The sequence below is a fragment of the Nylanderia fulva genome, unplaced genomic scaffold, assembly GCF_048542155.1.
Source record: "Nylanderia fulva isolate GAGA-0341 unplaced genomic scaffold, ASM4854215v1 Scaffold376, whole genome shotgun sequence".
NCBI lineage: Eukaryota > Metazoa > Arthropoda > Insecta > Hymenoptera > Formicidae > Nylanderia > Nylanderia fulva.
Genome location: NW_028190451.1, coordinates 26,539 through 41,942, shown reverse-complemented (window position 1 = coordinate 41,942; position 15,404 = coordinate 26,539). Strand labels below are relative to the sequence as shown.

The window sequence follows — 15,404 nt, the reverse complement described above, 5'->3', positions numbered from 1 at the left end:
TACAATCATATTTATATATTTATATTTACACATTTTTATATTATTATTTTTATATTTTTATATTATATTCAACAGTAAAATTTATTATAATATTATATAGCTGTATAGTATTATTGATGCATGCAGTCATAAAGTTTGTAAATACAGAAGCATTTCATAGTAATACATTTAAATAAACAATAATTAAAGCAGTAAAAAAATAATGCATACAATATAAAAAATTGTTCATATAATGGTATGTCCGTATGCAAAGCTGCAATTTTTTTACATCCACCAATTAGAAAAAAAAATTTTCAAAATACTGTGTCTCTCTTTTGATTTGTTTCTTGCGAATTAATACTTTGCTCTTAATTTTGTCCAAATTCTCTATTATGGAATCCTAATATATTTAAACAAAGATTTATACAATGAAATCAATATACCGTTTATATAATAAACAAAACAAATATAAAATTAATATTCAGAAATTGATAAAATAGAACACAATATTTCTTTTTCTTTCGCTTTCCATAATAATATTTATTAAATTTACCTTTAATTGATATTTTTTCAGTAAATCTTCTGTGTTATTCATTTTATGAAACGTGCCTGCAAATGTCGTGTACCATGTTTCGACGTATTCCTTTATTAGCTAAAATGTATTATTTTATGAACATTATTAATAAATAACGTTGTTATAACATTATGAAAATTATTATAAACATTATATAATAATTATAAATAACGCATTATTATCACGTTTTGTATACATATATAAACATGTAAAATTTTTACCTCAGTTTGATCTACAAAATATACGTTGTTAATAATAATAATAAATACTGCAGGTATCATATCACTACTAAAAGCGATAAAACAGATGTATAATAATACACATAATAAACTTTTGTACACAATATTTATAAAAGTATGCCACATTACCTTGGTTTTATTTTTTGAAAATTGTTTAATATGTACTGCAGTGTAATTTCATTCTTCGCATGCTTCGTAATAATATTAATATAAAACAAACTGTTAAAAAGATATTGATAGTCCTTCCTATAATTGTACTGGTAATAGTATATTAGATTGTTTAAATAATTATTGATGACATCAGTATCTTCAGAGCAAGCCAAGTATTCTAAAAATTTAGTGTCAGATTTATTCAATCCTACATCATACACTGATTGCCAAGTGATTTTTTCGTTGATTATCATGAAACCGTTACAATATGTCCATTCCTTCCACCATGGCAAAAGTCTAAAATATAAAAAAAATTAATTTTCTTATTAAAATTTAGCATATGGACCTCTTGATCAAATTATTTAAATATTATAGGCGATACCTACAAGAATGATTAAGAAAGACTAAAGATATATAACAATATTTACTTGTGCTTTATAGAATTTTGTAGATGTTGTACTAATTTATTGTTGGCTTCTGTCTTACATTCGAAGTCGCCGAAAAAACATGCCCATCTTGCAGCTTCTTGTCGTAAACATTTTCTAAGGTCGTCACTATCATCAATTTCTTCATATTTGATTCTTTTAAGTACCTCGTTTAATGCATGGTTTATGTAATTCTAAAAATTGTTAAATATATATTTCTTTGTTTATATTAGAAATGTATTTAAAAATTATTAAAATCTCAAAAGATTAAAATAAAGGCGCTAATAAAATTAAAAATGATTTATTAAAGTTTGATCAAACTGGTCAATACAAATCGTATCACGCATAACGTTTTGGCATTTAGGTACGAGCCTTTATCAAGTGGTGCTTTCAAGATGTTAAAGTGAAAGACATGATATTGAGTAATATACATGATAAGGGCTCGTATCCAAAGGTCGAAACGTTGTGTGTAATACGATTTGTATTGACCAGTCAAATCGAACTTTAATAAATTATTTATAAAAATTTTTATATTTTTCTATTATTTACTAATATATTCTTAAAATATTCTCTTTCTTTAAGACAAACATACATACAAATTTACTTATAGACGCGAGCGTTTATTTATGCACGTACATACGTTCAAATATACATACATATATGAAAAAATATGCTTTAATTTATGCGAAATATTTATAATATTTAAAAGATATAATTAAAGCACATTTGTTTGCGACGTATAATATTATGTAAAATTTTATCGTTGCGGTATTTTTTTGAATATTAAAATTTTTTGTAATTAATAAGTGTATATGCAAATATCTGAAATATAATACTTCTATTAATATTTATTAAAATTTACCTTAAAAGTCCACATTTTAACTTGCATCATGGCTACAGAAAAAGTGCTAAATATGTATTCCAGAGCTTTAAACATAGGATACCATGCTATATAATCTTCTTCTCGATGCAAATACGATATTACATCTATGAATATAATGAATTTGAGTTCTCCTGCTATCATTAAATGAAATGCATCATCGACAATTTGAGCACGATTAAGAACATGAATTTTCGTGTAATTATCAGAGTTCAGATAATATAAAATTCTTCGCCAATTCTCATCATCATAGTTCACGCGATAATATCCTGTTGAATAGTATATAAATCTTATAAATATTCATTATTTTAAATAATTTTATTATTATAATATATTTATTTTCAAACATTTTAGTTTTTTACTTTTGTTTATATAAATTATAAATTTAAAAAATCAGAAAAATTAAATACATATAAATAAAATGCAAATACATATAGAAAATTAATTAAAATAATAAATAAAGCTGTGCAAGATAGTGTTATATAGAATAAAATAAAATTGACTCTAGCTCTACATAAATTATGTAATAATTATTTTATATTAATTAGTAAAGTTTCTGCATGTAACTTTACGAATATTCTATGTTTTACTTGTACATATTATTATACTTATTTTATAAATATAATTAACTTTCAATCATTTTTATTTTTATAGATTAAAATATTTGTGAAACTATAACTTTAATATTGATTGATATTATAATAGAAAACGCAGATGTATATCTTAATTATACATATATAATAATGCAGAAAATTACACAAAATATTTTAAAACTATTATAGTTTTACAATGAACATCTCAGATTTTTATGCGACAATGAATAAAATAGATAAAAATATGAAATAATAATAATTATGTATGTATAAAATATACTCGAGTTATACGTCATAATCAATTAGTCGATATTTACCAATTTGTTGTATATTGAAAATCATCCAACCATCCTCTTTAAATGTTGATAAAATTAAATGTCCTTTGCATAATGAAAAATGTAAGAAATTGCTAAAATTGGAATCCGTCTGAGTAGTAAAAGTTATCGGTAAGCAAGGAATTTCTAATGTATCGATATTTTGTATTGATATATTTGTTTGGCTAAAAGAATGCTCATAACTTCGTATTATTTTTATGACAGGACAATGTTTTTCCACAGCCCAATAATTCATTGTTGTTAAAGCAATATCTGAATTGTCTGTAGCAGCAATTATTTCTTTCAAACAATCCTCAAAACTTGTACGATGTAATTGGCTAAATTCACAAAGTATGTAAAATATATAAGAAAACATTACAAATATGTTAAAATTGTATGTATATAATGTTAATATTATAAAAAAATTTTAATAAACTCTAAGAGCAAAATATAAAATTGCAATTCTATTCATATATTGTATATCTACCATATTTATATATCTTACATTTATATTATTAATAAATTAATGATAATATATATTGACAATAAATAATATAACATTATTTTAAATTAAATTTAATAATTTTATTCAATTTTTTAAGTATTAGTAAGAATTAATACAGATTACATTTGAGCAAAGTATTCAAAGAATTATTAGAATTAGAAAATAATTAAAAAAAGAAATAACGAAACCAATAAAGAAGATAAAGACAAAACAAAGGATAAGAAAATTAATATAAAGAAGATAGATCTATGAGAGAAGTAAAATAAATATATAAAAGTAGTAATAAAAAAGAGTGAAATTAAAAATATATCTAGTAGAAGATTTAGGAAAATAGCAGAATTGTTACACTAAAAAAACATTAAGAAATAATGTCAGTAGAAGCCAAAAAATAACGGACATTTTATAAAATCGCGCTACTTCTATTATTAAACATTATTTAAGTTACACAATTTTATTTCTTTGATATTATATTTTATCAATCAAAATTAATATTGGACGCTAGTTGCAAAAATAAACTTGGCAAAATTGATTTCGACGTAACTAGCAATTTTATTCAATACTTTCACGACGTTTCGACCATTTGGTTGTAGTCCTTATGAAGTGAAAATTCTATAACACAATATTACACAATAGTTTTTAACAATGTTGAAACATACAAGAACATATTTAAATGTTAAGTTATGACCACAAATACAAACATACCCATCAATTAAAATGAGATTAACGCAACATAAAACCGATCTTATTTAAAATTAATAGTTAAAAAAGGAACACGTCCCATCGCTATAATGTTTCGTCAACAACTAAATTTGAAACGCACTACTAAACAATCTTTATTATTTTGTCGTAAATATTTGTCAAAGTCTCAGTGTCTTTCTGTAACAGTATTATCATGCTTCTTTATGAAAAACATTTCAACAATCTCTCTCTTTCTTACATGGTTCTCATTATGTAAAATGAGCGGTGATTTCCAATTAAAGTCATGTCCAAAATCACATCTGTGTTTACTCAAAACCGAATGATTAGACTCATGTAATTTAATATTGCTCGCATGTTCCTTCACTTTAGTGCATAAATGTCTTTTCGTTTGTCCAATGTATGAGGCATTACAATTTTCACAATTAATCTTGTATACTACATTCGTTTTTATATCATTAGTTATTAAATCTTTACCTCGTTTTATCAGCCTATCTAACTTTTTTGGCAAACTATAAACGAAATTAAGGTTAGCATTTTTAAGTGGCCTTTTAATACTGTCGCTAACGTCTTTAACTATGGAAGTGAAATCACATATAGTAATTCTTATCTCGAGTCGAATTTGCATTGTCGTTATTATCCAAATCATTATTCAAATTATCGTTATTATCCGCATTGTGACAATTAACATTCCTATTATTATTTAATACATTAATTTTTTTATTTACATATTTATTAATAATACGATCCGGAAATCAATTATTAATTAAAATGTTCTTTACAATCTCAATATTTGTATTATGAAATTGTTCGTTTGAAAGTAAAATTGCATAGTCTACTAAATTATAAATCGTATTAATTTTATACTTAATAGGATGACTCGTATAAGTATAAAATTAATACGATTTATAATCAAGAGACACGGTAGTGTCTCGCGACCAGTTAAGGGCGTAGCGGAGACACCGTGTATCTTAACGCGAGTCGGACATTTGAGTCTTTATAATATTTCGAATCCTCAATAATGGCTGAAGCAATCGAGTTTATACTAGACTTAATCGATAGATTGAGTTCTAATTATATAATAAAAGTGTCTTTATTTCTGCTCTACGTGATTTGTAAGCAGAGATATATAAATGCAAAGTCGAAATATGAAAAATTTCTATTAAGAAACGTCCCCGTCATCATTATCATCATTATCATCATTATTATCATCATTATCATCATCGACCACGCATACATAGTAGTATCGTGCTACACGTATTCACACGTATACAACACATGCGCACACATATATCACACGTACACAACACATGCAAGATGCATGTAGTGGTAATTTTGTCCATCTCGCACGTTTTACAACAGATGGCGATAGTAGCGCTCCGCCATATCGGCAGCGTGCGGGGTTATGTTGGCTAACTCTCTCTCTCTCTCTCTCTCTCTCTCTCTCTCTCTCTCTCTCTCTCTCTCTCTCTCTCTCTCTCTCTCTCTCTCTCTCTCTCTCTCTCTCTCTCTCTTCTCACACGCACACGCACACACACACACACACTCTCTCATTCTCACTCACTCACTCACTGTTCGTCTTGTGTACTTATTTAGTACATTCATGATCGGCAGCGTGCGGGGTTATGTTGGCTAACTCTCTCTCTCTCTCTCTCTCTCTCTCTCTCTCTCTCTCTCTCTCTCTCTCTCTTTCTCACACACACACGCACACACACACACTCTCTCTCATTCTCACTCACTCACTCACTGTTCGTCTTGTGTACTTATTTAGTACATTCATGATTAAACATCTATATGCATTAATGTGAAATTTACTTACAATTAGTTTACTTGAAATATTCAATCTCTAAAGTGTTTATCTTATAAGATAGACAAAAAAATCTGAGTAAATAATAAGAAAAAAAAACAAGGATTATTATTGTCATAATTTTTTATCAATTAAGTACTCTCAACTATCCAATAATTAAATAAATACGTACAAATGTGCGCGCGTGTACACACATACACATATTGATATTAAAGAGATTGAAGGAGAGGAAGGAGAAGATAAAAATTTAAATATTCACATATATTTTCAAATATTATATATGAATTTATAGTTTACATATCTAATTAATAATGAATTTCTAATTATATTAAACATATCAAAATAAAGACATACATGTATTTATCAAATGAATAAAATTATTGAATACAGACTTAAAAAATTTATTAAGCATAGACTTAAAAAATTAATTAATTAAACATATTCCAAATTTAGAAAAAATAAACTTTATTTATATATGCAACAGTTTTTTAAACTAAATTTTTAAATTCTATTTTATATTAGACAATTATCTCAATCAACATCTATGTCCACATTAGCTGCACTGCAGACTACCTCTACAGCCACATTATCTGCTCCGCGGATATAGCGTTATGCCAATACGATACATTACATGTACTTACTTACTTGCCATGGAAAAGACAAGAGTTGATACAATAATAAAGACATACATGTATTTGTATCCTGCTGGCATAAGGTTATAGAAGTTGATTGAGATTGAAAAATAATAATGAAAATAATAAAAAAAATAAAGACATGTATTTGTATCGTGCTGGCATAAAGTTATAAAAGTTGATTGAGATTGAAAAATAATAATAAAAATAATTAAAAAAAGGAAATATTCAATCATCATTTAAAAGCATATTTGAAATCTGTAGAATAAACAGTTTTTGCAAAAAATGTGGAGCATTTGAGCTCTAGTAAGTCTAAAAATAAATGTAAACATCAATTAATAATAACTGATGTTATATATATATTATATATATAAACCAATTTGTTGCAATATTCACTATAAAAGGTTGTAAGGGTAAGATGGCTAAAAGTGAATAATTTAAAAGATAGTTAACATAATTTTACATAAACTGAAATATTTCATAAAATAAAATATTTGTAATATTTCGAAGTTTATGTAAGATTATGTAAAAATTATACCTTTTGTAAGCATTTTTATATATTTTTAACTTTGTTGCCGTATGTATAAGGGAAAGGAAAGCGAGAGAGATGTTAATCTATTTATTTATATTTTCGTTTACTTGTCCTTAGACGGTTTAGTTTTATTATGCGTTATATTTTTATTTATTTGTGCGACCGTCAACCTAATCTCTCTCGTTCGTAAGAATTATTGTTTTCGCGAGCACCGAACGATTTTATGTAAAATTACTCCGATTGGTCCGGTGCTTTGGGGTGGGAATATTTTAGACAAGCGAGTATAAAAATGAGGATATTTGAGCGCGAGAGACAGTTATACAGTTACACAGTTACACAGTTTGACAGTTTTTGACACAGTCTGATAATCAGAGAAAGTAATTATTCTGGCGGCGTTACCAGCAGCTCCGGCGTCTGTATCGAATCTACAATATATATATATACACATCGGATCGCAAATAAATACATTTATTGGAACATAATATACATATATATATCCTCACACACATCCTGACTAATTATAATAAATTGAACGAGATCCATCCATCTGGCATAGATCTGAGGACCGCGAATCCAGTCAGCGACGAGGTAAAAAAGGTTAGTGCCAATAATTATCGCGCGCTAACACTTTACAACTTTTTATAGTAAATATTGCGAGTTAAATCGATTTATATGAGAAAAATTAAGGTAATTCTATTTTGAAAATATAAGTGACCTTTAAATAACCTTGAAAATCGCCGTTTAGGAAAAAGTCTGTGTCAACTTTTTCTTTTTCGAAATCCTGCAACTTTTATCTAAATTTAATAGAAAATGTATAAAAAATGCTCGACATTAGTACACACACACACACACATATACACACACACACACACACACATATACACACACACTCACACATATGGGTAAATTTATATAAATAGGGTGCTTTAGGAGGAATGATCAGGATTCTAGGATATGATTGTACACATCATTTTAAGCAAAGAAGTTTAGATAAACATGTTTAATAATTGTTCTATTCCGGTCATAAAAATATACAAAAATGAATGATATAATCTCTAAAAACTCACCTTTAAAAAAAGGTAAAAAAAGGCGACCAGATTAAGGGCACGCCATTAACAAAAATTATCCATTGCAAACCCATGTAGAATCCTATCCTATTGCAAACCCATGTAGAATCCTATGAAAAATTAATCATTGCAAACCCATGTAGAATCCTATGAAAAATTAACCATTGCAAACCCATGTAGAATTGTATTAAAAATTATCCATTGCAAACTTATGTAGAATCCTACATTGCAAACCCATGTATAATAGAATTGTATGAAAAATTATCGATTATAAACCCATGTACAATCGTAACAAAAGTAATGAAATAAAAAAAAAATTGCGCCAAGTGAAAGTAGAAACTTGTACCAGTGGAAAATTAAAGTTGCAGACATATATAGAGTCGTATAATGAATCAGTAAAAATTTAAATTTGCAAATGTAGAATCGTACCATAAAAAAACTTATCTTTAAAAAAAAAAGATAAACAAGATGCCAAGTCCATGCGCCATGTGAAAAAGAAATAAAAAAATTTTAGTTAAAAAAACTGGGAGCGCTGCTAAATAATATTCTAACAATATTAAAATTAAATTGTTACTTTTAAACTCATTACAGTTAAAATATGTTTTGTGTTTAAATTAATTAATGTTACTTTAAGGTGCATTGTAATTTTGAAACTTAGCAGCGCGCCCAGTTTTTTTAACTAAAATTTTTTTATTTCTTTTTCACATGGCGCATGGACTTGGCATCTTGTTTATCTTTTTTTTTTAAAGATAAGTTTTTTTATGGTACGATTCTACATTTGCAAATTTAAATTTTTACTGATTCATTATACGACTCTATATATGTCTGCAACTTTAATTTTCCACTGGTACAAGTTTCTACTTTCACTTGGCGCAATTTTTTTTTTATTTCATTACTTTTGTTACGATTGTACATGGGTTTATAATCGATAATTTTTCATACAATTCTATTATACATGGGTTTGCAATGTAGGATTCTACATAAGTTTGCAATGGATAATTTTTAATACAATTCTACATGGGTTTGCAATGGTTAATTTTTCATAGGATTCTACATGGGTTTGCAATGATTAATTTTTCATAGGATTCTACATGGGTTTGCAATAGGATAGGATTCTACATGGGTTTGCAATGGATAATTTTTGTTAATGGCGTGCCCTTAACTGGTCGCCTTTTTTTACCTTTTTTTAAAGGTGAGTTTTTAGAGATTATTTAGTAGACCATGCAATTTTACTTTCAAACGAACAATTTCAAATTTAGTCGTTGACGAAACATCATAGCGATGGGACGTGTTCCTCTTTTAACTATTAATTTTAAATAAGATCGGTTTTATGTTGCGTTAATCTCATTTTAATTGATGGGTATGTTTCTGTTTGTGGTCATAACTCAACATTTAAATATGTTCTTGTATGTTTCAACATTGTTAAAAACTATTGTGTAATATTGTGTTATAGAATTTTCACTTGATAAGGACCACAACCAAATGGTCGAAACGTCGTGAAAGTATTGAATAAAATTGCTAGTTACGTCGAAATCAATTTTGCCAAAATTATATTTTATATTGAATTACTTACGTGTTATTTATATATGAGCGAATGCTTTTCCAAAATATTTCTTTGGTGAAGGCGTGTTCCATCATGCGCATTAAAAAAGGTGCTACGATTTATATCAAAATGATAAATTAGTTATATTATATTATAAATACATATTTATTATAATGGTTACTTGTAAACAAAGCAATTTTATAAAGAAAAGAAAAACTATATATATCTGTATACAAGGTAGTAATTGCGTAAGAGGGAAATGTCTTTTAATGCAGTACTGATTATCATTCTATTTTTTAAGTAAATTTTTCAATAATTCTCACGAAGATAGCAAAACATTAAAGGACTATACGGTTAATCCCATCTACTTACACATGTACAGTTATTACTGGACATGTTTGTGAGTGTTTGTGTGTGTGTGCGTGTATACTTTTACAAGAATAATATTTAATTCAAATCCGGATAAAGAATATTACTTATCTTCTAACTTTAAACATATTTTAAAATATTAATAATTAAAAATTTACGCGGACTATTTTATTATAATACGTATACCTCTGATAGAATTGGGAATTTCCAATGAACTGTTAACTTGTGAAGTAGAAGGCCACACATGATAATCACAATCCAAATTAAAAGAGTAATATTGATTTTGAACAACAAATAAATTTATTATTTGATAATCTGAATAAGCCTATAAGAAAAAATAATTAATATATTCATATAACTGTTCTAAATATACTTGCATTAAAAACAAATACTAATATTATTAACATTACTTAATTGTTTAAACAAATCACTTTCTCACTTTGAAATACACATTAAAATATATTTAATAATAAAATCTAAAATTTTGTATTAATATAATTAGGAAATATTACAAACTTTTCAATTATTGTCTCATGATATTTTATTGCAGACTTCTCTTTATCAAATTTATTTAAATAAATGTCATGAGTACTTGTTTTTGATTAATTTATTTTATTTTAAATTTTATAAAAAATTAAAAATATCAAGTAGTGTTGAAAATTTTTTTGAAAATTAAATTATTATATAATTATGTGTGTGCAAATATAGGAAAAAAGTATTTTTTAAAAAACAATTGATTATTTTATATATTACTAAAGATTTTTAAGACAATTCACAAAGAATGTGTATGGATATTGTAATAAGGGTTTGATTTAAGAAAATCTTGTAATATATGAATGCATAAGTATTGTATCGTTTGCGAGAAGGTGGGAGCGAGATAGCGTTGATAATATTTAGAATAACCTCATTGACAGCATACGTTGCAAGCAATGTAATAAGACCCTTTCTAAACCAAAAATCTGACACTAACGAATTGTTCATCATGTTATTAAACCATTGTTGTGTCACCTTACGTCCTACTAATTGAGCTACTTCGATTTTGTGAGAAACAGGATATAAATTTGTATCGTAGATAATATCTGTTTCCCTGAAAGTTATATTTAATAAATGTTAAGACTGAAAACTTTTATAGAAAATAAAACTTTATTTTTGTTACAATACTATAATTTTATTGTTAAATACTCGATTTACAAACTCATGGGTACAATTTAGCAAATCGGTGTTGTAAATCGTAACCAAACAATTATTTTTAACATTTAATTTACAATATGAAACAACGATAAATATCTATTAATATGTATATCGTTGACAAAGAATAATAGTTTGAAATAAATAAAAAAGTGTCATTTCTTTTATAACTTGAATGCAGTATAACATCTATCTTACGGGATATGATTCAGCATATACATACTTTATGTACTTTATGTAGGTATTAAAAGAGTGAACGTTAAATTTTTAATAATACACATATGAATAAACTTAGTTCTACTAAAATTGTTTTCGTAAAATTCCTTATAATTTTGAACGTTTACGGAAACAAAAGATATACTTACTTTTAAGTTTTATAATTTTATTTATTAATATAATTTCATTTTTAATGTAATAATAAGTTTTTGTACTCACCTATAAGGAACAAGTCCGAAAATTATTGTGCCTTTGTCATGGAAATTTGGAATTGCAACATGATCCACTTTCGAAATATTGTTTGAATGTTTCCATTTATCATTTAAAAACAACATGATATTTTCAATTACATTTTTTGCATATTCCATGTGAACTTCAAATCTGCACCACATTTTAATGTTGTGAGTATGTATATAAGTAGGATTTAGGTAATTAGACACAATTATTGTTGCGTATTCAGTCCATATTACAGGTGTGGTATCGTAGTGTCTCCATACCATATTGTGCTCATCAAATTTCATACTTCGCAATGGCATATTTGACAATGCCGTGCATTGATGACATCCTATCGTAATGTTAAAGGTTGCTTCTAACAAAAAATCCTGTTGATGCCAAGATGGAAATGATTGTTGGTCGCTTATTATTTGGAAATGCAGACCACCTACCCAACTACATTTCAAAGGACATAAATTAATGAAACTTTTTTGACAAGCATCAAAATATTGTGAATTAGAAAGTGAATAAATGTATTATGCGTTCACACATATTATATTTTATGACTCTATTACATATTATTATAGTAATAAATATAAAGATTGTTCCATTTAGATTTAAATTCCGCGATATATAATACCTTTTGGGACATTTCATACATAAATAGTATATTAATTACAATATCTTATGTGTAAATGCATATTGTACTCTTTTTAATAAACATTTATTATTTACTTACGTAGTTTTCTCTTTCACGTCAAAAATTTTAAAAACTTCATCAGCAGTACCATAATATTTTATGTTTAAGATGTAATTTCCTGGTGATAACTCATCCATAAAAAAAATATCAATTTTGTTTTCTTCAGTATCATATGTCGATTTATAAACTGTATCATTATCATTCTCATGATATCTTTTAAAATTTTTAATTAGAACTATATCTTTAATACCTAAATGTTTTGAATATAAATATATGTGTTTTGTTCTGCCAAGAATGTAGATGCTGATATTGTATTCCCCATAGAAAATATTTCTTTTAATATATGGTTTAAACTTAATATCGTAATGCTTTGGTATTACATTTTTTGATGGTTGATAGTTTAAAGATTCTTTACGAATGGAAGCCGTTGCAGCGATAAAAACTAATCCACTACTTAATAATAGTTTTAGAAATATCATCATGTCGGAGAAAAAGAAAATTTATTTTAGATCTGGAAAACACTCTGGAAAAAAGAGAAATAAAAATATTAAATATAGCTTTGATGTATTTTTAAATGATTTTTGTATATAAACAAGAAATAAATACAAAAAGTATTAAAATTATTAATTGAACAACTTTTCTAATTAGCAAATATTATATGGTGAGGAAGTAATGTGCAAATTTCCATTTGCACAATTTTTTAAATATAATTATATATATATATATATATATATTATATGTATTTCAATGTTGCACATATTGTAACTGACAGCAATATAGAAATATTTACAACATATTTTATATTTTCTTTAAATAATTATTTTTATTGTCAAAAAATTATATACATTTATTTATAGAATGTTATTTAGAATATAAAGATTTATAGTATCTAAAGTTAGTTGTCTGAAATAAATTAATTTTATAAACACAATTGCCGTTGTTTCTACTTACATATATACGTGTGTGTACATTCAAAAGAAAGAAGACAGTAGAAAAAAGAAAAACTGTGGAACGGCGCGAGCCAACATAAATTCAATTATAAACTTGATTGTATACAAGACGTCTCAGAACTAGCAGTAAATATTTTGAAAGCAGATATCTGAGATTATTTGGAGACAAATTTTTCTCCAAAAATGTTGAAATATCAATAATTCTCGGGTCATAAGGGAATGAAAATAAATGTTTTTTTGCTAACCAAGCCTTTTAGAAATAAAATATTAACAAAATCACATTTATCACTGAATTTCAAATAGAGTTTACTTTTCTTAGAATTTTAATATAAGGTTTAATTACTAACAATAAGATGCATGATGGCAAATTTGGGAACATGCAAATAATGATAGTCTCCCGCGGCATTCTCGCCGAAGAAAAATTGACTCCAAATAATCTCAAAAATCTACTATTAACAAGTTGAATACTATTTTTGGGACATCCTGTATATAAAGGGGTCTTTTTCAGATATTTCAGATTAAACACCTCAAAATATAGATACGTGTTAACGACTGCTTCAAATCTAGAATATTATGGATTTCTACATTTCATTGACAATTAATACGTTCTATCATTTTACTCTATAATTTTTGGTCCAAGGTAATTTCAACATTACAATTAAATCATTACATTTAATTTACATATCTGAAAACTTTTAGCTTTAATGGTATCTTATTAAATCTATATGAACTATTTGTTATGCGTTATCAATTGAATATTAACGTGCATTTTGTACGTTTTGTATTATAGAACAACATTACAATTCGTAAAATATAATATTGATATTATATGAAATTATCTCTGAATTAAAATTTAAAGATAATTTTAAATAAAACTATTCTCTTCATGCTTATATGTTGGAAATTCTTTAAAATTCCGTTAAACTGTATGATTAAATTCTTTTTGTATTTGTGGACAAATATATGTTTTTATATTTTCGACTTATTTTGACTTACCCAATATTTCGGGACAGTGCGTTAATTGCGATAGTATATTGATTTAAATGTTTTTTAATTAACTATAACAAATTAATATTTTAGTAGTATGCAATGTGGAAACAATATAAAATTTTCACACACACTTTATTACAATTATTATATCTATCACGATATGGTTTGAAAGACCACAAAAGATCACGAAAGACTGACTGAGTCTGTATACGTGTCATCATGGTAAACATGATGATAGGTCAGAACTTCTGAGGTTGTTATAAATCAGTGGCGTAGCTACCACCTAGGAAGCCCGGACACGTCCCAGGGACTCCTAATTATCCAATAGCTTGATTCTTGAATTTACAAAAAAAGTTGCAAGTTGATTAGCTAAAAGCAAAGCAATTTGCAACTTTTTTATAAAGGCCGAATTTGCGTATATGTTTTTTTTCTTGCGAAAGAATTCAAAAATTGAGTTCTACCTAGAGCTGCTAACATGCTATTTAAAATGTAAAAAAAATTTATTTTTTGTAAAAAGAGTTAAATAATGAAAAAAAAAATACAAAATATATATTTAGAAAAATAAAAAATACAAAAAATGCATAAAACATGTTTTCTACTACAATGTTTTATTTATTTAAAATTACTAACATGTAGTATTTATTACAACTAATTTAATTGCATTGACAAAGATTTGAAGCACTTATAACTATATAGCCAACAATGACATACAGGATGTCCCAAAAAGATTGGACCCCTTAAAAATCTCGAAAAATATACGTGTTACATAAGAAAGTTTCAGACAATAGTTGTAGGGTTTAAAAAAATCTATTTATTGATCTTATCTGTTTGACCTTGGGTGG

At 26.3% G+C, this 15,404-nt stretch overlaps 1 protein-coding gene across 1 annotated transcript; it reads right to left on the bottom strand.

The window, feature by feature from the left end:
• Nucleotides 1–236: 236 nt before the first annotated feature.
• LOC114928754 (aminopeptidase N-like) lies at nucleotides 237–14,748 on the bottom strand. The gene is made up of 14 exons (XM_085485549.1): nucleotides 14,569–14,748; nucleotides 12,873–13,145; nucleotides 12,662–12,782; nucleotides 11,929–12,378; nucleotides 11,209–11,392; nucleotides 10,492–10,630; nucleotides 9,967–10,048; nucleotides 3,158–3,492; nucleotides 2,230–2,516; nucleotides 1,371–1,561; nucleotides 922–1,239; nucleotides 775–841; nucleotides 533–631; nucleotides 237–379 (listed from the first exon to the last, which is right to left on the bottom strand). Exons 2-14 carry the CDS (start codon nucleotides 13,102–13,104, stop codon nucleotides 278–280), a joined length of 2,607 nt encoding a protein of 868 aa, XP_085341675.1. The 5' UTR covers nucleotides 13,105–13,145; nucleotides 14,569–14,748; the 3' UTR covers nucleotides 237–277.
• Between the last annotated feature and the right edge of the window lie 656 nt (nucleotides 14,749–15,404).

Bases quoted from the DNA above. Each gene is read 5' to 3' on its own strand.
- LOC114928754 (XM_085485549.1), bottom strand. From the start codon at position 13,104: ATGATGATATTTCTAAAACTATTATTAAGTAGTGGATTAGTTTTTATC. The intron at 2,517-3,157 runs GTAAATATCGAC...ACTATTCAACAG, and splicing joins TTTCAATATACAACAAATTG to GATATTATCGCGTGAACTAT. The intron at 1,240-1,370 runs GTAAATATTGTT...TTTATATTTTAG, and splicing joins CAAAATTCTATAAAGCACAA to ACTTTTGCCATGGTGGAAGG.